The sequence below is a fragment of the Takifugu flavidus genome, chromosome 11 (assembly GCF_003711565.1).
Source record: "Takifugu flavidus isolate HTHZ2018 chromosome 11, ASM371156v2, whole genome shotgun sequence".
Taxonomy (NCBI): Eukaryota; Metazoa; Chordata; class Actinopteri; order Tetraodontiformes; family Tetraodontidae; genus Takifugu; species Takifugu flavidus.
Genome location: NC_079530.1, coordinates 12,775,440 through 12,795,798, shown reverse-complemented (window position 1 = coordinate 12,795,798; position 20,359 = coordinate 12,775,440). Strand labels below are relative to the sequence as shown.

The 20,359-nt window shown below is 44.9% G+C and overlaps 1 protein-coding gene across 4 annotated transcripts; it reads right to left on the bottom strand.

Moving 5' to 3' along the window:
• Positions 1-2,015: 2,015 nt before the first annotated feature.
• thbs2a (thrombospondin 2a) lies at positions 2,016-15,223 on the bottom strand. 4 transcript variants are annotated; one of them, XM_057046588.1, is made up of 22 exons: positions 15,012-15,222; positions 14,753-14,824; positions 14,051-14,604; positions 13,621-13,705; positions 11,459-11,658; positions 9,935-10,075; positions 9,774-9,867; positions 9,517-9,687; positions 8,920-9,096; positions 8,410-8,583; positions 7,993-8,120; positions 7,756-7,908; positions 7,011-7,229; positions 6,818-6,925; positions 6,582-6,741; positions 6,045-6,485; positions 4,786-5,013; positions 4,429-4,700; positions 4,247-4,344; positions 4,036-4,175; positions 3,884-3,914; positions 2,016-3,566 (listed from the first exon to the last, which is right to left on the bottom strand). In XM_057046588.1, the coding sequence occupies exons 2-22, from the start codon at positions 14,817-14,819 to the stop codon at positions 3,563-3,565; spliced, it is 3,645 nt and encodes a 1,214-aa protein (XP_056902568.1). In that variant the 5' UTR covers positions 14,820-14,824; positions 15,012-15,222; the 3' UTR covers positions 2,016-3,562. The 4 variants fall into 4 exon arrangements, with proteins under 4 accessions (XP_056902568.1, XP_056902567.1, XP_056902569.1 ...); XM_057046587.1 differs by having other exon boundaries at positions 14,753-14,821; XM_057046589.1 differs by lacking the exon at positions 3,884-3,914 and having other exon boundaries at positions 14,753-14,821; positions 15,012-15,223.
• Between the last annotated feature and the right edge of the window lie 5,136 nt (positions 15,224-20,359).

Below are 20,359 nucleotides of genomic sequence, written 5' to 3'. Positions count from 1 at the left end.
TGCAGAGACACTTTAGATGTCTAGACCAGATAAGCCTTTAGCTTTTGGCGGCCTATCAGCAGTCATTTTAGTCAGTAAGCTTCATATTTAACAACATCACTCATTTGATTTTGACACGTTTTTGTGGGCCTCTAAAGAGACCAAGTGACCCGAACCCTGAGCAAGTTTGTTCCGTTTAAACTGAGCTTCATTTGCATACAGCGAGACCACTGCATATCATCCATCATCCATCCATCCATCCATCCATCCATCCATCCATCCATCCATCCATCCATCCATCCATCAACTTTTCCTGTGAAACTGTGTTTCCCTTCTTCAGGCTTTTAACGAGCTCGCCTTACCTCGGCTAAAAACACCAGTTTACTGTGTCACACGTTGACATCCTCTGGCAGAGCTGTTCTGGGTTTGTGGGCATGAACCACCAGGGCCAGACACATAACCAAGTGTGTGCCACGTGTTCTATTCGGAACAGACTTAACCCAAATATCTCTGGCAGAGCGCTGAGAGCTTTTGACTTCCCTATTTTCCTTAATAGCACATTTTTTTCCTGGCCTCGCCATCATTTACTTAACCCCTTTACTCCCCTGGTTTCCACACTGTGAGACAGATGTGTGGTGCAGAACCAAAGACAAACCTTCAGCTCGGTTCTTTAACCTGGAGTGTGTGTTATCACAAATCCCTCATCTGAGCTAATGCAACATTTCTAAATTCATTTGACTTTAAGGGAGTTTAAGGACTTGGCTTTTCTGTGCAATCATAACTGCCGTGGTTATTTGTCAAGCTTTAATATCACAAAACAGAATCATTTTATTTTCATGGTTTCCGGACTGTGTGTGCTCAGAATGAATGAACAAATTAGAATGATGGTTGTTGTTGGAAAATAAGTACAACAAAACAAGCGAAATCCCTGAAATTAGCATGTTAATCGACTAGCTATTTACATTCTATTCCTTTAGCAGATACTTTTGTCTAAAGTGACTTACAGTGAGAGACACAATCAGGCCACCCTGCAATTCAGACCCATGTGCATAAAATAATAGCTTCCAGTCCTAAAACTTCCAACTAACAGTGCAGAACTATGGAGAGGGAGTGAAGAGGGATTAAAAACAGGAGACGAGCAGAGAGGAGGTAAGTAGAGATAGGAAGAGCTAGATAAGTGCAGTCAGGTGAGCAGATGCTCCCAGAACAGTTGTGTCTTCAAGAGCTTTTTGAAGGAAGAGAAGGTTGCTCCTGCTCTGACAGAGCTCGGGAGGTTGTCGGGGTATGAGGTTAGTCTGGATTGCCATGGAGCTCTGCCAGATGGCGCTCATGTGCGGAGCGTAGCGCACGTGGGATGGCATGGGCTCAGACAAAATTGTGCAGGTAAAAGAGAGCAGATCCAGCTAGAGCTCAGCAGATCAGCATCAGTGACTTAAACTTAATGCAGGTAACTAACTAGAAGCCAACAGAGCTCGATCAGCAGTGGCGTTGGCTGAAGACCAGACGCGCCACCTCACCACACACATTAGTGCAAGGACATTGTAGTAGTCGATGTGGGAGGTCATCCTGGCTTGTAGCAGCAGTTGTGTAGCATGCTGGGTTAGGAAGGGCCTGGAAAACCAGGAGCTCACTTTTAGCAAGGTTGATTTGGAGGTGGTGGTCCTGCATCCATGCAGATATGCCCGAGAGACAGTTTAAAATCTTGTCTGAGACTGAGGTTCATTTGAGGGAAATGGCAGGTACAGCTCGGTATGATCTGCATAGCAGTAGTATGAAAAACAACGCAAGCAGATTCTTGTTGGCAGCAAGGTTGTGTATATGGCAAAGAGCAGTGGCCCCAGCATCGGGCCTTGGGGGACACCAGTGGAAAGCTGGTGATGGGCCGAAAGCTGACCTTTAACGAATGCCCAGATAGGTAACTGCCAGTGACGCCAACTCCAGAGGTACAGAAGAACCACTGAAGCAAAATTAGCTGTGTTGCATGTATTTTAGTTACTAGTGTTTAATTACCCATTTATTATACACAACACGCACAATGGTGTACAAGACATTTATTTATGAAAAAGAACAATCTTACACTGTTTGTAGAAAATGCATGTCTAACAACACACGTTTATAAAAAAAAATACTTTGCGCATTGCAACCTTTAGACAAACGAACAAGATGGAAACCAAACAACACAAATACTATACAAATGACATGAAGGTTGCACACAAACACATCCTCATTCACAGAAAATAATCACACAGCTGTCGTTTTTTTTTTTTTTTTTTTTCAGATCCAGACTGCTTTTCAACCAACACAAGTCCACCGAAATCCGTCCACGAGGGTTGAGACTGATGGACGTCATTTGCGTGCATCATCTGGCGTCGTTCTACCTTTGCGCTGTCAAACCCGCTAACCTCTTCCACTTGGTGACGGAAACCCTCACATGGTGCCTGTTACTCATCCGAACCGCCGAGAAACTCTACCTGCTGGTGGATTATTTTTTACTGCGTTTCAACCGATTCCATCACTTTGATCAGTTGTGTTTACAGACAAAGAGTGTTTCAATATGATGCACGGGCTAATTATGGTGGAGGAGCATTTAAAAGCTCCCACAGATGATTCGGGGTAGCTGAAAACTGAGGTGATACATCACACACTGGACAAAGAGGCCCTGTCTGCACAGCTAGGACGATAAACACACTGGAGCTTTAACAGACATGCAGAATTAGGCAACTTTCTTTGGCAACTGCTACCATACGTAAACACACGCCGCCTTTCTTTTCGCAATTACTGAAAGCAGCTGACGTTTGACTTCAGGCAACAGCAATTTTGTGTTATCTTGAGATTTGTGTCCTTCAGTTCCACATTTTGTCAGTGTAAACAAATAAATAATATTTACAAAGTCTAGTAAAAATGCAAACGAAACAAGCCGAGCATAAATAATTTACAAAAGGAAATATAATACAAACTTAGTATAAACATCTTTGGCATTTACTAAAATGGCATGTTGTTTGCTCAAATTCTTCACTGGAAGTGTTTAAAATGAAAAGACTTTGTAAATGTCTTCAAAGAGTTCAACGTCTCCGCTTGGAAGTTGCGCTTTGCAAAACTGAAATGCATACATGGAATTTCTTTCCTTATTTGCCTCTTTTCCCTCATTTCTAAATTCTTTCAAATGAGCATTGGAAAACAAATGGACCAAGTTTGGATGAATTTTTGGATGAAAGAGCCCAAAAGGTCAGCGGGGCTGCATTTATTCTGCCCACATCAGGGAAATGAGGCAAATAACAGAAGAATAATAAAATGCTGAAAGTGAAAAAAACATATACAGTATGTGAGTGCTGTACAATGGACCCTTTAAGTTGCAGAAATCGGTTACTACGTGAGTCAAAAGTAGATAATTTGCTGATCCTCTTTTTCCAGCTTGGGAATCGTATCAACAGGAAAGCTGAAAATGACCATGATTTCCTCTCCAGTGGATGTTTGAGGCAAAACACAGTAGAGAAGTATGGAAAGTATGGAAAGTCTTTGGATTTGGTGTTCTTATCTGTTATCGTCTGGCCTTTATTTTTTTCATAAGCCGGCCTTTGTTCAGTTATCTGTGGAAAGACAGAGAAAACATCCTTGTACTGCAACATTTACAACACTTAGTGTGACATTTTGTGACACTCACAAAGCCAAAATGGTGGGAAGCAGCAGAAACATGTGCAAATGGAGCTTTGTGCAAATGAAATGCGGGCCTGTTTTCCAATGTTTAGCACTTAACATGATGTCTTAAGTTCTGGCCATGATGACACACGGGGACTTTCACGATGCAACACAGACATTTGAGATGAGTGAGCAGACAGACAGGAACATAGCGTGACTCTTTCTTGCTTTCGCCCATAAACAACACAATAACCCCATCTTTAATTACCTTATGAACACTGGTGGCAACTCCGCTTTGTCTGAGGTTTGAAAAAGATTTCGAGGTTTTAAAAAATAAATAAATAAAATAGCACCGCTTTTCAAGTCTTTGTTTTTTCTTTGCTCCCGTCCAGAAAATGAAGAGAAAACATTTGCACTAACCTCGGCACTCATATTTGAGGTCGGAGAAGAACACCAGCTCTTGAGAGAACACAAACAGGCCTAATCTTCCTCCAGCAAACGTTTTGTCGTAAATAGGTCCCGAGTCGGCCATAATCTGTTTGCCTTCATAGACCACAACCCTGCACAAGACAATAAAAGATCAAAAACCTGTCCGTTCAATCATACGTAGCAGTTAAAAACCTTTGTTCACCTTATAAACCCTGTCTTGGGTCTGTGGATGAGATGCCACCTGTAAGCTGTATAATCCTTCCATCCGATGTTTTTGGGGTCATGCCACAGAGTGCGCACCTACATAAAACCGTTAATGACCATTAATGTTTTTACAGCTTTACAAAAAAAAGACAGGTAACTAGCACTGAGCATGCCGCCCACCTGCCCGGGGGTGTTGCCTGTGTGCCATAAAGCATTCCTGAGGTGTTCCCCAGTCCCAGTGCTTGAGTTGACGACTTTGAGCGAGACGCCGGAAATGCCGAAGGCCTTCGAGGGCTTGTCCTCCCAGTACGTCTGTGTAATCTGCTTCCACATCACTACGTAAAACCGACTGCTTGACTGGTAGCCGAATACAAAGCCCGCATAGTCGTCGTCCCGGTCCGTGTTGACGTACATCGTCCCACTGAAGTCTACGGCGTTGAACTCATCGAACCCTGTGAAAGAAACATGACCATGAAACCAGTGGCTCCTCAGGGTTCAATGAGATCTACTAAAAGAGGCTAAAAGGGGGAAACTCGCCTACTGCGATGCCCGGATCAGAGTTGGCAGTCTGGACCAGCTCTTTGCCCTGGTGTCTCACCACCCAGTTGGGATCAATTTGAGTGGTTCCCTTAGGATCTAAGTGAACCATCTGGAACTTCCTGAAGTCTGTAACACTGATGGCATTGTTCTCTGGGCACACGTCAAGGATATCTGGAATACTGTCATTGTCAAAGTCATCTTTGCAGGCGTCTCCTCTTCCATCACCTGTTAAACAAAAGTGAGATTAACAGGTTAAACCTTAAAGCCTTAATGCTTAAAGCCTCCTGCTATAAACCATATTTTCCAAAGGTTGGAGAGCTCCTCCTAGTTCACCGAGGAGGAGAGTGGAAAAAAGTCCAACTTTGCCAAGTTGACAGAGGAAAAACATAATTTTTAACTGATATTCAGACCTGTCCGAGACGCTAAGCCTTTCTCTAGTTTTACTGGCCAGGGGATCAAAATGTACCAGCATCTAATCCAAAATGCCGAAGTGCTGCCACAAACCTTAATATTTCTGAGGGCCCTCAAATAATTCCATCAAATCCTGGCTGACAAGCGCTGAAAAATGTGTTTCTGGTGCACCGGTCTTTCTCTGTGGTCTGTTTTCAGTTAGAGTCAGCTGTACAAACTCCAGGTAACCCTGCTCTAGTTCAGCATGGTGGATTCATTAAGACTAAAGCCTAACGGAAATAAAAATACTGACCAGTGAAGTCATGCAGAATGACATCACCTGTGCCAGTTGGAGTCGATTCTTTCCACCAGCTACCACATTTCACACCTTACGGTGGAGCTGGATGCAAAGTGTGGAAATAATCGTTAAAACAACAATGTAACGCAACATTTATAGCTTTATAGCACTTTATAAGTGTTGGCTAGAAAGTTCAACCATCTCAACAGTTTCTCAGCTCAGGTCTCTTTAATAATTCTGGTGTTTTAAAGGTGACCTGCCATTAATCTAAACCAGAAATTCTCCATCTGAAATAATTTACAGTCAACAGATTTCCAGCTGTTGTCCCTGATTTTAACAACTATCTGACATTATTAGGAAAAAAAATATTGTATGATACTTATATACCGCATTAATAAAAAGCAATAGTCGTTAAGGGTTTCTGGTTGTGGTGATGTAATGCTATTCAGTGTCATTGTCATCATGGATATGAGCAAACTCCATTTTCTGCTACAGTTAAAAATGTTTAAAAATGCTCATAAGCAGTTGTGCCTCTGTGTAGCCATGCGGTCCAACACCATGTCCTCACCGTCAGAGTCCAGCTGGTCTGCGTTGGGCGTCAGTCTGCAGTTGTCCCTGTCGTCAGGTATTCCGTCATTGTCGTCGTCATAGTCACAGGCATCCCCTTTGCCATCCTGGTCGTGGTCAGCCTGGTTTGAGTTGGCCACATAGGGGCAGTTGTCCTGGTTGTTCTGATGGCCGTCTTCATCGATGTCCTGGTTGTTATCGCACTGGTCTCCGACCAGGTCATTATCTACGTCCGTCTGATGAGTAGACAGATGTGAGAGCAGGTTATCGGCACGTTCTCTGCTGCAGCTGATCAGCAACAGGTGATTTTGTGAGCTCCCAACCTGGTCAGGGTTGTGCAGCAAGGGGCAGTTGTCACACTGGTCACCAACACCGTCCATGTCAGTGTCTTTCTGGTCGGTGTTGTAAACATATGGGCAGTTGTCGTTCTCATTCAGGATCCCTGAGCGGAAAAAAATCAGACAAATTATGAGATTTTTTAAGGTTTAAAGCTTAAAAGTAAGAGCCAGTGAAACCTGGTTGTAACACGGTGGTTTACCATCTCCATCGATGTCCACCGCACAGGCATCCCCCTCGCCGTTGTGGTCGGTGTCTATTTGGGCAGGGTTATGCTCGTAGGGGCAGTTGTCGCAGCGGTCGCCCACCTCATCCTTGTCAAAATCGAACTGCCGGGGGTTGTAAAGGAGGCCGCAGTTGTCCTGTTGTGGAACGATTCTGCTGGTCAGGAAGCCGATCGAGTGGAATGACGAGACGACACAAATGCACGTGCCCTACCGTCTCGTCAGGAATTCCGTCGTTGTCGTCGTCCTTGTCACAAGCGTCTCCCTGACCATCTTTGTCAAAGTCTTCCTGTCCAGAGTTGGGAAGGCTGGGACAGTTATCCTGAAATAAGAACAGAATGTTTATGGATCCTTCTGGAATCCTGCAAGCTGGACAACAGCGAATGTCAGACTTTTGCTTCTTTTACCTTCTTGCAGTGGTAGGTTGCATTAGTGCCGCACACGAGGTTTTGATTGGGCCAGCCGTCCAGATCCGAGTCCTCTCCACAGATGAAGCCGTCCCCAGCGTAACCAGTGCGACACTCGCACTTGTACATGGGGTCGCTGAAGTGGCTGATGTAAATGCACTCTGCATGTTTGTGGCAGTTATGGGTTTTGTCCTTGCAAGGATTCTCGGGTTCGCACACCTGAACGAAGAGGAAACTGTTGGACTTTCTATTCTGTCCTTTTCTTAACTTTTCTATTTGTCCACTCTGGGTCTCCGGTCCAACTTGGCTGAAAACATGCAGCACATGAAATCCTACTTAATGCAGCATACACCACAGTACCACCAACTGTTGTTGTGTTGCGGCGGCCCAGGAAACCCACAGCTGCCAGTCATTACCAGAGGACGCCATTCCATGAGCTCATGGAGCAGAGAGTGACAGCAGAGAACGGGCCATTGATCAAAACTGTGTAACCGGACCTCCTTAATTTCAATGAGACAAATCCTTTCTCCCTAAATCGATTAGGAAAACTAGGCCACTGTCTTAAATGTAGTTTCTCCTGAGGCAACAGAAAATTGGGATGGCCATATGGAGTTTACTTACCGCTTTACTTTGATGCGACATGAAAACAAGACAATTGTAACTGTCTTCACTCAGAATATATCTTTTTCTTCAACACCACGGTGTCAAATGCATCCGGTCAGTCCCTTTTCTGTGTTTGGTTCACCTGTTTGTTTTTCTTGGCGGCCTCCACACCCATGCCGAAAGGCTGGTTGCCCTTGTAGCGCTTGGGACACGGTAGACAGTGGAAACCTGGATCGGTGTTGACGCAGCGCTGCCTTCCACTGACTTTGTAGCAAACATCAGACACCATGTCACACTAGAAATGAGTGAAAGGTAAACGCTGATAACGTGTAAAAGAAATTCACATCAGCGTAATAAGGATACACAGCAAAATTTGCACCTCATTCATGTCATGACAATTGGTACCATTTCCACGGAAACCTGCTGGGCATGGACCACAGTCCCAGGATCCATCTGGAGAGCTGTTGCACTCCACTCCGGCAAAGCATGGGTTGGACAGACAGCCATCTGCAAGAGGTTCGGGTGACAATAATTTCACTTATGACATATGTTTTAATACTAGCTTGTTTCCCCTGTGAGATCTATTGGCACTGTGTCCAAACTATCCCCAACAATTAGTTGTGTTGTTCAGCACAGTTAAAATCACCACATCTTAGACATTAGGACTCGCTGCATGGATGGATGGCACCAATATTTTAGCCAGAATTCAGTTCATACCATGCAAATCGTCGGTTTCAGATGTTGCATCAGAAATTGTTCCCGTGTTTTTATGGTTTGTTACACAATGTGAACTCACCGATGGGGCAGAGCTTTTTGTTACAGCTGTCACTGTCAGCGGCTTTCCCGATACACCTCCTGCCACCATACTGAGGCCGGGGGCTGTTGCACTCACGCGTCCTAGTTTTGACACCTCCTCCGCATGTTACTGAGCAGGTTGCCCATGGAGACCAAGGGCCCCAGCCACCATCAACTAATAAAACACACAAAAAGGAGACAAGCCTTTAATTTGAGTGAAAACAGAGGGGTGAGCCAACAAGTATTAAAATCCTAAATTTGTGGATATTTTAACATTTTCGGTCAAAATCTGATAAGTGTCTGTGTGGAATGTGGAGCCTAATGTTCCGAAAAGAAAACATGCTGAGCTGATTTGGGTCAGCGTTTCCTGAGTGATAGAAAAGAGGTCAGCCCCAAAACACATGGGGAATGTTACCTCGGGGGCAACCATGATGCATGAAGATGTTTGGATGCTTGCCAGGGATGCCGCGGTAAAAGGACGTGCCGCCTCTAAAGTTAATAAAATACTCACCGGGACACGGCTCGGCACTGCAGACCTGAGTCTCCCGTCCATTACCCTCGCAATCTTTGCCCCCCAGTTGAGGCACAGGAGCATTACAGTGTCTAATCCTGGTGATCTGCCCTTCCCCACAAGTCACTGAGCAGGAGGACCACGGCGACCACAGACTCCAGCCTCCGTCCTGGCGAACTGGAAGGAAAATAAAGTCCAACATGTTGGGGGAGGGCTTTTGTTACTTGTGCATATTTCTTGCATTGTCACCACCACATCATCATTTTTCTATTTGTAAATGGCAGACAAGGGCACTGACTGTCACTACACAGCTTTTAAAAGTAATTTGGCCACGCTCAGATGGATCTATTTTCAACTGCTTCCTAAGGCATGAAATTTGCTTTCTTTTGTTTGGCGAATGTCAACTCCTATTAAACTCAATCTTGGCTTTTTCCACTGTTTCCTCCCATGTCGAACTCTTGTTTTAGATCATTGTCCAGCTGAGTCAGAGGCCTGCTTTGCTCCAGATAATATGACTGGTCTGGATGACTGGTGGTTACTGGAACACCTTTTAATTAAGATGAAAACTGGGACAGAGTAAAAGAAGAGACCCCTCACCACGGCTATCGCATTTGACCAGGCTGCACTTGCGAGTCTGGATCGAAGGACCAGTACAGGGGTTACTGGTTGCGTCACATGAGCGCCCCCTCTGCTGGGTTCCTGTACCGCAGGTGACGGTGCACTCTGTCCACTCGGACCAGGGGGACCAGCCGTCGTCACTGTCTACAGCTGGTAACAATGAAGAGTCCAAATCAGCTCTTTTATGTAACAAATGTTGGCGTCAAAGCAATGACAGAAGCAGTCCGACTACTCACGGAGACACACGGGGCAACACTCGCCATCGACAAATGAGGGACTGGCGCAGGCCACCGGCGGACACGTTATTTGGTGACACACAATCTTAGACTCCTGTCATGAGGGAAACAGGGCTTTATCGTCTACGTTTACACTGACTGCACGTTTGACGTGGCTCTACCTGGCAGGTACACTTGGTGCAGCTGTCCACAATCCAGTCCTCTTTATCTTCAAACAGGCGGCCGTCCTGCCAGCACATGTTTTTCTCCTTTGAGTTCTTCATCTTGCCAAGGGCTTCTTTCATGAGGGTGTTCTCCTCCGTCTGAAAAGAAAGCATCCACATTTTCAGTCCAAACGGGATTTTAGAATGCAAAAGAAACCAGCGGAATCCCGCAATACTGACGTTGATTAAACAGTGTCAACTTAAATAATGCTCAATAAGCTATTAGAACTAATTGGAAAAACATTTGTTGCAATGCTGATCACAAGTCTTATTATTTCAGCTCACACTCGATCCCAAGCCTTCCCCAAGACATTCCCAACCATCAGGATCTTCACGTCACCCTGCAATCCATTGTTAATGAACGTGTATCTTTTACCAGATGAGTTACATCCTTTCTCATGACCAAAGCTGATCAGAGAGCAGCGCTAACTGTGCATGCAGCAAATGTGTGCGATGTAAATGTCACGACAACAAAATTTGAGACTTTCACCTGCTACACCCTTACTGAAATGTTATCTAATGCAGGTGGATTTTCAGCCTTTTCTGACATCGCAACTGGCCACCGACTTAACTAAATTACAGCTCCATGACTAAATGATCTGCTCCAAATGAAAGACATGTTGATCTGGCTGGGCCTATAATAACAATCTCCTCAGAATTTCAGTCTTTGTTATGGTTGTCTAGCAGTCAAAAACTGTGTTTTCAGTTAAAGATCATCTGCATCAGCACAAATATTAGCAAATATATAGGTTTGTGTTGTTTTTTTAAAACGCTGCAGACAAAAAGATAAAAATCTGCTTCAGATTTGATCACGTTTCAAGCGTCACGTTTCACTTTATTGCACGTTTTTGGGAAAGCTCTTCTTAAACTCCAATACAGTTGGAAACCAGCAACCCTTGGCGGGATTCCCGAACACTTGGGAACTGTAAGTTGATGAAAAAGCCCAAAAGTCTTTGTCTAAATAGGCAGAAATATGTAGCACTCGAATCTAAGACACCACTTGGTCTGGAAGAGCCTCAGGGACCCTTTGGAGCACTTCTTTCCCAAGGTTCGTACCCAGACTCTCTTATTGCCGGGAGGCTCTCAGAGGAAACACATGGACTGTTTAAACACAGCCAGACATTAGACGGGACCCCATTGCTGCCAGGGGAACACTTCCTATATCCACATGTAACATGTCATGAAATCTGTCTGACTCAAGCTGCCGCCAAGAGCACGAGTCCAGCAGCTTCAGTCATCACAGGAGAATCTATAAACAATCCTGTGGCGAAAGATTGCTTGCTTTTAAAAAGCAGCGTAGGTTACCTAGTAACCTAATTCCAACCTCTTACCTCCCGGCTACCGTGCTGAAAATTATATGCTTTATTTTCTTAAAATGTCAATTTTCTCTAAAATGCTGGTTTTCTGTGGGCAGCCGCAGCAGCGGCGGCGGTCGATCGGCAGTAAAACAAACACGAGGCAGAAAAACACACTTGCGCTCACCACTTTTTGCAATCCATCAATGAGGTTGCCGACGACGACGCGAAGGCCCTTGAGCTCCTGGAACATGGTGCTCAGTTCCTCGCAGGAGCGCTCGCACATGTCAGGTCCCACCTCATCTGTCTTCTGACCTATAACATTCGTGGTGATGGAAGGACTCACGTCCACGATCTCCGTGCTCTCGCTCACGATGTTCGCGTGGTCTGTAGAGGCAGAAAGAGGGCCAGGGTGAGCGCTCAAAGGGTGATGGCTAATCAGAGATGTGCTGGCTGAAACAAAAAAAGGGTCTGATTTCCAGTGATCCTGTGGGCACACAAAAGGCCACGAGGTCATCTCCTTGACCTTAGGAATAAAAGAGACCTTCAGTATGGATTTACAGGCCTGGAGTGACCACATAGAGGATGACTAAAGAGGATATTTATGGACATAGTGAAAGAGAGGCGACCCTTGAGGGAGACAGCCACAAGTAGAAGAAAGAAAGACAATGACCACTCTGATTCATTTACAAAAAAGAATAAAGAAAGAGGAGCAGATGAGTCTGGTGTTAGAATGGAGTTTAGTTGAGTGTAAGATTCTGGATCTTGTTATAAAGTGGGGCGACACTAAAAGAGCTTCACTTTTAACAGTCCTCAAATAGCTCAAACACAAATGTGCATTAATAACAACATCACAATATGAGGAATACTCAACACTATCGCTTATAGGCATATTATGTGTTCTGGTGTGACCTCAAATAAACTCTGGTTTCAAGGTGGATCATCCAGCATGACTGCAACATAAATTTTTGCAGTCAACACATAAAATAATGAGTATTACTTGAATCCCTGCAGAGTTCACATTGACTGGATGGAATTTTGAGGATCTGCCCTTTAAATTCCTTCTGAACATCAGGAAAATGTGAGGCCGGAGCGGCCGTCATTCATGCGCAGGTGAACGTAAAACCTGGGTCCTGCTGCGTAAATTGGTGAAGAATAATGGCGGTTTAGGGAGTTTACATCAAAATGTCCTTCAAATCGCACAGCGTCGTCCCAATCTCCACTATATTTATGTTTTTGTCCCCCTTTTCAATCTGCCGGATCCATCTGAATCTCAGCGGGGCTTCGGGCCGAGTGTCAGCATGGACGCGCGCACGCTTGCCTGCGAAAGCATTCACGCATTCTTTTCTCCCTAAAAAATGTTCCTTGAAACGCTGCTTCTAACCAACTCTCGTTCTAGCTTGAGAGCGGGTGTAGGCTTGATTTTTTTTTCCAGCATTCGACTGCTGCCAGTGCCGAACCCTGACTAGAACCAGCCAACATGGAGAAAATATCCAGGCCTTGGTGAGATTTGCTAAACAAATAAACTCATTCAGCTGAAACTCAACCCTGCTTGTGGCAGCAGGAATGCCACAACCTTTCCGTCAAACACACACGCACAGCATATGGATTTGCTTTGTTGCACCAAACCAAAGGCAGGGCTCCCGGACCTGGTCCATGACCCCCCCCCGTCCACCATAGGCACGTGCCCCTGCATGAAAGCTGATCTAGATATTCTTTAGACATCTCTCTTAGGTTCAGGCATTCTTCATGTGAGCTCGGCTGGAGATCGGGGGGTACGGTTTCTCATGTGAGCAAAGCTTCAGCTGAGAGCAGAAACTTAATCAGCCAAATCATGACTTCACTGTGTGTGTATGTGTGTGTGCGGAGAGAAGTGGAAGCTAACCGCTCGGCAGTATAGCGTTCACTTTCTATTTTCTTTCCCAGGTCCGCTGCCAATAGAAATAAACGTGAGCATCTGTATCTCCCTCCATTCAAAACGCACACCGTTTGACCCCCGAACTGCCGCGTTGACGCGTCTGTTTCCGTAAACATGAGGCAACGCTGCGAGATCTCAGCCAACGCCAACTCTGCAAGCTCCCTGACCCACTTAAATGCAACTTTAAAAAAAAAACAAAAAAAATTCCCACAGAGGGAGCAAATGGAAAACGCAAAATAGTTTGCCCTGGAAAAACGCTCCGGACATTTGAAGCACTTCTAACACAACCCAGGCACCGTGCATTAGCGGGTTGCATGTGAAGGGTTGCCTAATCACATCTGCAAGGTATCGAGCTTGAAACGTCCCGCAGCTTTAATTACTTTGACTCATCATAACGCAGGGTGGAAATTGCAGTGGCTGCTGGTTCTAACCTCGTTTGGGGACCTCACAGTCTCTACTCAGCAGGACGTCTTCCACCGTGGTGTCAAAGAGGAGCCGCACATTCTGCAGGAGGCCCTGGAAGATAGGAAAAGAAGAGTCTTCCTTGTGCACTTTGGGACACGTTGCATGTTTTAAAGTCAGGCATAAGGAAAAAGATTAAGAAACAATTGTACTGGAGAGGCACGCTTCAGCTGTACATGCGTCCGACTCACTTCCACACATAAGGGATAATTTGGGGCCTAAATTTAGATTCCTTTCCACACAAAGAGACCACGGCTAGTGAGCCGCTCTGGCAAGCTACAGTTTACAGGAAATATCCTTGGGGGAAGAAAAATGCACTCTCCCAGCGATGTTAGGAATACGATAAACCCTTTCGGGCTTCTCAGATCGACTATAACCACTGAACAGTGTCCGTCTCACCCTGAAGTGACTCTCCCGGCTGGAGCCCTTTGCGACGTACATGCGGCTTCCCTCCGCCTGCAGGTGCTCATAGAACGGCTCGTCCAGGATGAAGCTGTCTAGCAGGCTGCAGCCCACGTACAGGTTTGCGTTCTCCCCATGAACCTGGAGGGTGATGTTCTTCCACTGAGAGTCAGACAGATCCACGTCCTCAAACTGAACCATGTTCTGGGAGCCGTCCACCCAGTACACCAGGTCCAGGGAGTTGGCCCTTCCGTTGGACACGATCTCGAACTGCCGCTGGCCGTCGGGGCCCTCGAAGCCAATCAAGGTGCCCCGAGAGGCACGGTCCTGTCGCATGCTGGCCACGAACACGAAGCCCTCGTTGTTCTGCATCTGTCGTAGGATTTGCCTCAGTATGGGGGCGCTGACCGGGGGCAGGTGGTCAAAGCGGATGAAGCGGTATGCAGGGGCATCGGAGTTTTGGCCCCGGAACTGTTTGGCCCCCAGCGTCCTGCGGGTGATGTGGCTGATTTCGAACAGGTCGAAAGACGACCCGTCTTCTTGCTCGCCATCTACAGCCAAAAAGAGATGCAGAATGAATTTTGAAAGGAAAAACAGTCAAATCTAATAATAAACTTTTAAATAATCTTATTTGAATGAGAATAATGCAGTCATCTTAATAATCAGGCTGTCGTTAAACTGTGCTCATTATATACTCACCTTCTGGCAAAGCTTGGAGGAAATTAAATGATATGAGAAGCAAGACGAGGCTTCTCTGTAGTATCATGTCTGCTTAAGAAAAGAAAAGCATGCACTTGAATTCAATTTCATTATTTGTGTTTAGGCAGAAATAGAAGTAGTAGATGTAAAATAAAGAAATAATCTAAAATACAAAGGCTGTGATTTAATTAATAATGATTAACGTTTGCAAACGATGTTTCTATGTTAAAACAAACAAACAAACAAACGTTGAACTTACCTAAAAACTGATGTTTTGATTTGTGTTTTTTTTTTTTTTAGTCTGCCTAGTATCCAATAATTAAAAATAAATGAGACAAGAGCCACTTGGTGATCTGTGCCGACGCTGCAGCGGAGAAGAGATGCATCCGCATGAAAGAGTAAAGTCCACTTTGGTTCCCTGCATCCACCGTCCGGAGGAGTTGAGACTGCAGCAGTTGCGCCTCCTCCTCCTCTTCCTCCTCCTCTTCCTCCTCCTCTTATAGAGTCCCGCCTGTCAATCAAAATTCCTCTCCGACTCGCTGCTTGGCGACGGTTGTTAAGACTTACGTAATTAATCATCTTCTAGCGCAGAATTTGGCTTCACATGCGGAGATACGGCACGAACGAGGGTGGGGGCAGATCACGATCCTACCCCCGTCCTCTCCCACCCTGATGCCCCGCGTCCCCGCAGCCACTTGACTCACGAAGCAGGCAGTTCATAGCCTGGTGGGACAGAATGATGATGACGATGATGATGATGATGATGATGATGATGATGATGATGATGATGATGATGACGATGATGAAGAATTTATTCCCCTAATTCAGTGTTAGGAAAATAAACGTGTGGAAAAATCAACCAAGGAGAAATCCTATTTTGGAGAAATAGGATGAAATATCAAAGTATCAAGGACTTCAAGTAAGAATCCTGGAAAAAAAGCAACCTCTAATACAACAGTTTGTTAAGATGTTTCCACTTTGAAGGAAGGCAGTGTGTCTGGACCCTGTCTTATTTTTTCCTGCCAGGGCTTCCCCCTCCACTGTTTCAAGAAAAGAAAAGCTGAATTGTCTCAATTTTGGAGCGCGAGGCTGACTGTGGGTAAGCCATGGCGTACCAACAGGCTGAGACTAGGGAAACTTCAGATAACATTCTCTCTCCCCTTGGATGCTCCTGGAGCTTTTCTGCTCCGTCATTGGTTGACTTTACTTTTAGTTTAGTGTCAAATAACGGAATACTAACATCTGAAGCTGGGTCCATAATTACTCCGTCTCCTATATAGTTCATTAACCAGGGAGTTCACCATTTTGTGGGGCTGCATCAATGTTAAGTGAGCGTCGCTGCATTCAATGTATCCCATAATGCGTTGAGAAAAGTAGTGCCCAACCTGTTGGTGGAGGGCTCAAAACTGTAACAGAGTGTCTTATTTTATATAAGAAGATTATAACACGCTGATGTCAGACTTGTTTAAATCAAGCCGTGACCAGGGCCGTGAACACGCTGCGTTATTGCTCGGCTGTGCAGTTTTTATTGCTAATTATGTCTGCAATATCTGCATTATGGTAATAGCAGAGAGCAGAGATCTGCAAATAAAGAGAACTCTATAAATTCTACAAATACCAGAGATCTGGAGGAGTCCTGACACAAGCAAGGAGATGGATGTCAGGTTAATAAACAAATCTAGTTTCCACTTCCCGCTTCCAAATTGTTGCTTCATCACCGTTGGACACAACTTGACACGATCCACAGAAGACGTCTGGCACACAACTGTTGAAAGACCTTGACACTCAGACGTACAGTAACACACAACGTTCACACCACCTGAGAAATACAACAGCCCTGGGAGCTGCGGAACCAAAGGGGTTGCTTAGAGATGGCGCTTAAGGTTTACTTCAAATAGTCGGACGAGTCTTTCGAGCCAATGGCTGAATCATGTTAATAAAAGAAATTTGGCCCTGGTGACTCACATTCTAAAATATCCTTGCATAATTCCAAGGTTTTCTTGGACGCCACTGTCTCGTTACGCACTTTCTTTGAAGGACTGTTTGGTGTAAAATATGTCAGCTCCGGGAAACCGAAAATCTCACTTTAAATCAAATAAGCTTTCGTTTATTGGATAACAGCTAGTAATAGCTCAGTCTGTTAATCTGACCAAAGGCCAACATTTGACTTGGTTTAGTTCAACTTCCTGACTGTGCAATATTAGGGGAGGCTTGTTAATTAGACTATTGTTGTGGCAGAAAGAAGGTCGGACGCAGTTGAAATGACAAGATACTGAACTAATGATGCATTTGTGCATGACGCAATCGGGAAAACAGAATAAGTCACACCTAAATATTTAACAAAGGTATAGAAATTTATGGCAGCCCAGCCTGTAGGGTACTGGGTTTGAGAAGCGGAGGGTCCGGACAAAATTTGAGAGGGTTTCTGGTAGTAGAAAGCGGTGCCAGGAAACCTTCAGAGTGCTGCCAAAGTACCCCTGAACAAGGTACCAACCCCCCCTAATTTATCACATAGGACCCTGGAAGAGCTGGCGAATCCCTCAGCGGTGCCCCCGGTTCATATGCAGCTGATGGGCTCCAGTACCCTCCCCAACACCCCAAAAGGGATGAAGCGTTCAAGGAAAATTTAAAAAAGTTTCTGCAGGACGGAGCATCCTGCACGCGTGGCAACCGAGAGGACACCAAGGGAGCCACGGAGGTGTGGAAAACAGCCAAGCTGATTCCAGCAGGGCTCAGAATGTGCCAAGACGTATCCAGAACAATCAGATGCCGGAAGCTGCCTGAAAGCTTTGTCTCCAGGATACAGCATGTTTGCTGTTAGACTTGCAGTTGTCATATAAAACGGCTCGCGTACTTTGGCTCGCGTCAGGCATTGCATCAAAATGAGATAAGCCGTGTTTGACTTGTGCTGGTCTCAGAAGTTTATGTGTAGAGCCTGTGGGTGGGATGTGTTGACTTGTAAATTCAACACAAGGGAATATTTGGTGGGTGATATTCTGCTGGACACCGTATCGGCATCAAAAGTGCACGATGTTATTGTCACGCAGGGCACGAAATCCCGGACTGCCGGGCATTTATTTGTTGTCAGCTGGCGTCCTGAGTTGAAAGATGAACAGAGGAAATCTGGTTTATTTCTTTTTTGGCTCGCTGAAAGGTGGAATGGCAAGAGCTGCCTGCCGGCCATGCGGAGCCGGGGCCAAATCCGGTAGACGAGATCCTGTTCCCGGATATATATTTGAACATCGAAAAACAAGCAAAGCTTCTCTAAAATATAAGGTCTGAGTGTAATCTTCAAATAAATATTATATGCCCATGACAAGAAATGGCTCCAAGTGTTTCTTTAAATACTGACTCATACGCACCTATATTTAGAGGGTTATGTAAGAACAATCATCTTTTCATCCTCCTCTTTAACAATTCCATTTTCACGTCTTAGATGTGATCATTTGCTAATAGCTTCCAGATTCCAGTTTTCCTACACGTGTGCCGAAGCTACAGGATGTGTAGTGTTGCAGCAGAGGTGACGGACAAGGAAGAGTCATAGATTTGAGCGTGACGACAGCTATGGGCATCACAGCGCTGTCGTTTTAAGGAAGGACTTCGGCTGAATAACAAGGGAACAGGATGAAGATGCAAAGCGAAACAAATTGCATGCACTGAATGGTGTGTGAGAGAGGGCAGGGTGATCTTTTCAGTGAGGAGGAGGAGGAGGAGGAGGAGGAGGAGCCTTGGGTCCCTGGGTACAGAAGGTGCTGCAGCAGAGCTCAAACTACTGGACATATAAAGTTGTTGTAGCAGATGAACAAATAATAACCTGAAGGTAACAAATTACCCCAAATTCCTTTTGTTATCATTTTTACTTTTTTGTGAACATTTTTCATCATTTTTCCTTCCTAATAAATACAAACACACGTATTGCGCCTCTTATTTATGATACAACTTAAGGGAACGCATGGGAACAACAGTTCAATTGTTAAAAAGGGAATAAAAAGCGACGATGATGCTAAAACAACTGGTTTGGGAATTCTTCCAAACTCCCGGTTCAGGTAATATTTCAGTTTCATTTTAGATGGTATAAAAACTATACAACCCAACAAACCTGGTCTTGGAAGCCCACGTTTACCTAAAAAGGTTGTTACTCACCTTGTGTCCTTGTAAAGGCGGCTTTAAATAAAACGTGTTCCAACAGAAATTTAAAGAGGACAGAATGACCTTCGTTCCAAACATCCAGGAAGGAGAAATAGTAAAATATATTGACTGAAGATTTCTTTGAAAGCCCATGACTGAATGCTACCACAAGTCTGGAGGCAACAGTGGCATCGGTGGTCAATAATGTGTAGGATAAGAACCTCAGGTGCACCACTAGTGGGACGTTTGATCCGTATGGACTCTAGACTGTGGCATCCTACAAATGGTTTCTGAAAACTTTATTATAACGATTATTTCCCCCCATAATATCTGCTAAACCTGATCTCAGTATCCAAAATATGACATGATTTATTTCAGCGCTCTTTTCTTTGGGCAGTTTATTGCAGCAGTAAAAGATTAACAAGCAGAGCTGAGCTGCAAGATCAAAACCGATGAGGGAAAGATGAAGAGTGAGACATCCGCCGTAGTGTCTGATGTGGTGCTCAGATACATGTGCTGTTACGTCTCTGGCATGATCCTAACTAAAGGCAGAATTATTGTGGGAAACACAAAATTGTTTGGAGAGGAAATACATTAGGCCATAAAAACAAAGGAATTCGCTAATGGCGTTGGCTGATCTGGAGATCCGACCTTTGCCAGTAAAAGTTAGGATCTTTGGTAAAACAGGTGTATTATCCAATACTTCATGTTAAGATACCGAACTTGTCCCACCTGTGATCCCAGCATGTTCTCTCGTATTATGCTTATAGGGTTCTTTTGTTGGCAGGTACAGGTCTTGGGCAGTATTTGGAAGTCACTTACCTCTGCCCACTACCTTTGGACTAAAAAAGCACTCAGAGAGCTCAGGCAAACACCAAGCAGGTACTTGGAGAAAGATCTGGCTTGTCTTCCTTCAATGGAGGTTGGTGGATTTAAAAAGAACTGTTTACCAGGACCTGGAATACGATATATACTATATAACATGGTAAAAGCTGTATGATCAGAGGCCCTTTGCTTTGATCTATGGAATACTAAACTAGAATATCAAAGAGTCCTTCTGGAATCTGGCTCCTCACCAAAATGTAATCATCTGGTCCTTGACCCATCAACATTCAATGATAATTTAAAATCCGTTCGCAAAAATTAGACGAACTCCGGCTGTCATGTGACCTCGCTCGGCAGCGGTAATTAATAGAGAACACTAACAAATCTCAGTAAAAGCAGATTCACTGCGAGCATGTTTACTTTGACTGAGGCCATAAACACAAGCAGGGATCAGGCTTATGGGAGTTCACTAGTTCATTATTGCGCGTGCCCCGTGATGGGTGTGCTGGTCTTTTTTAGATTTAACGTCCTCACGAGGGAAAGGCAAGACTCGACCCTCGGTGTCCTTCCAAAAATGCTTTACAGTATAATTTACAGGAAATGTCAGGGCCCTGGAAACACTATATTTGAAATGTAGCTTTTGGTGAAGTGGAA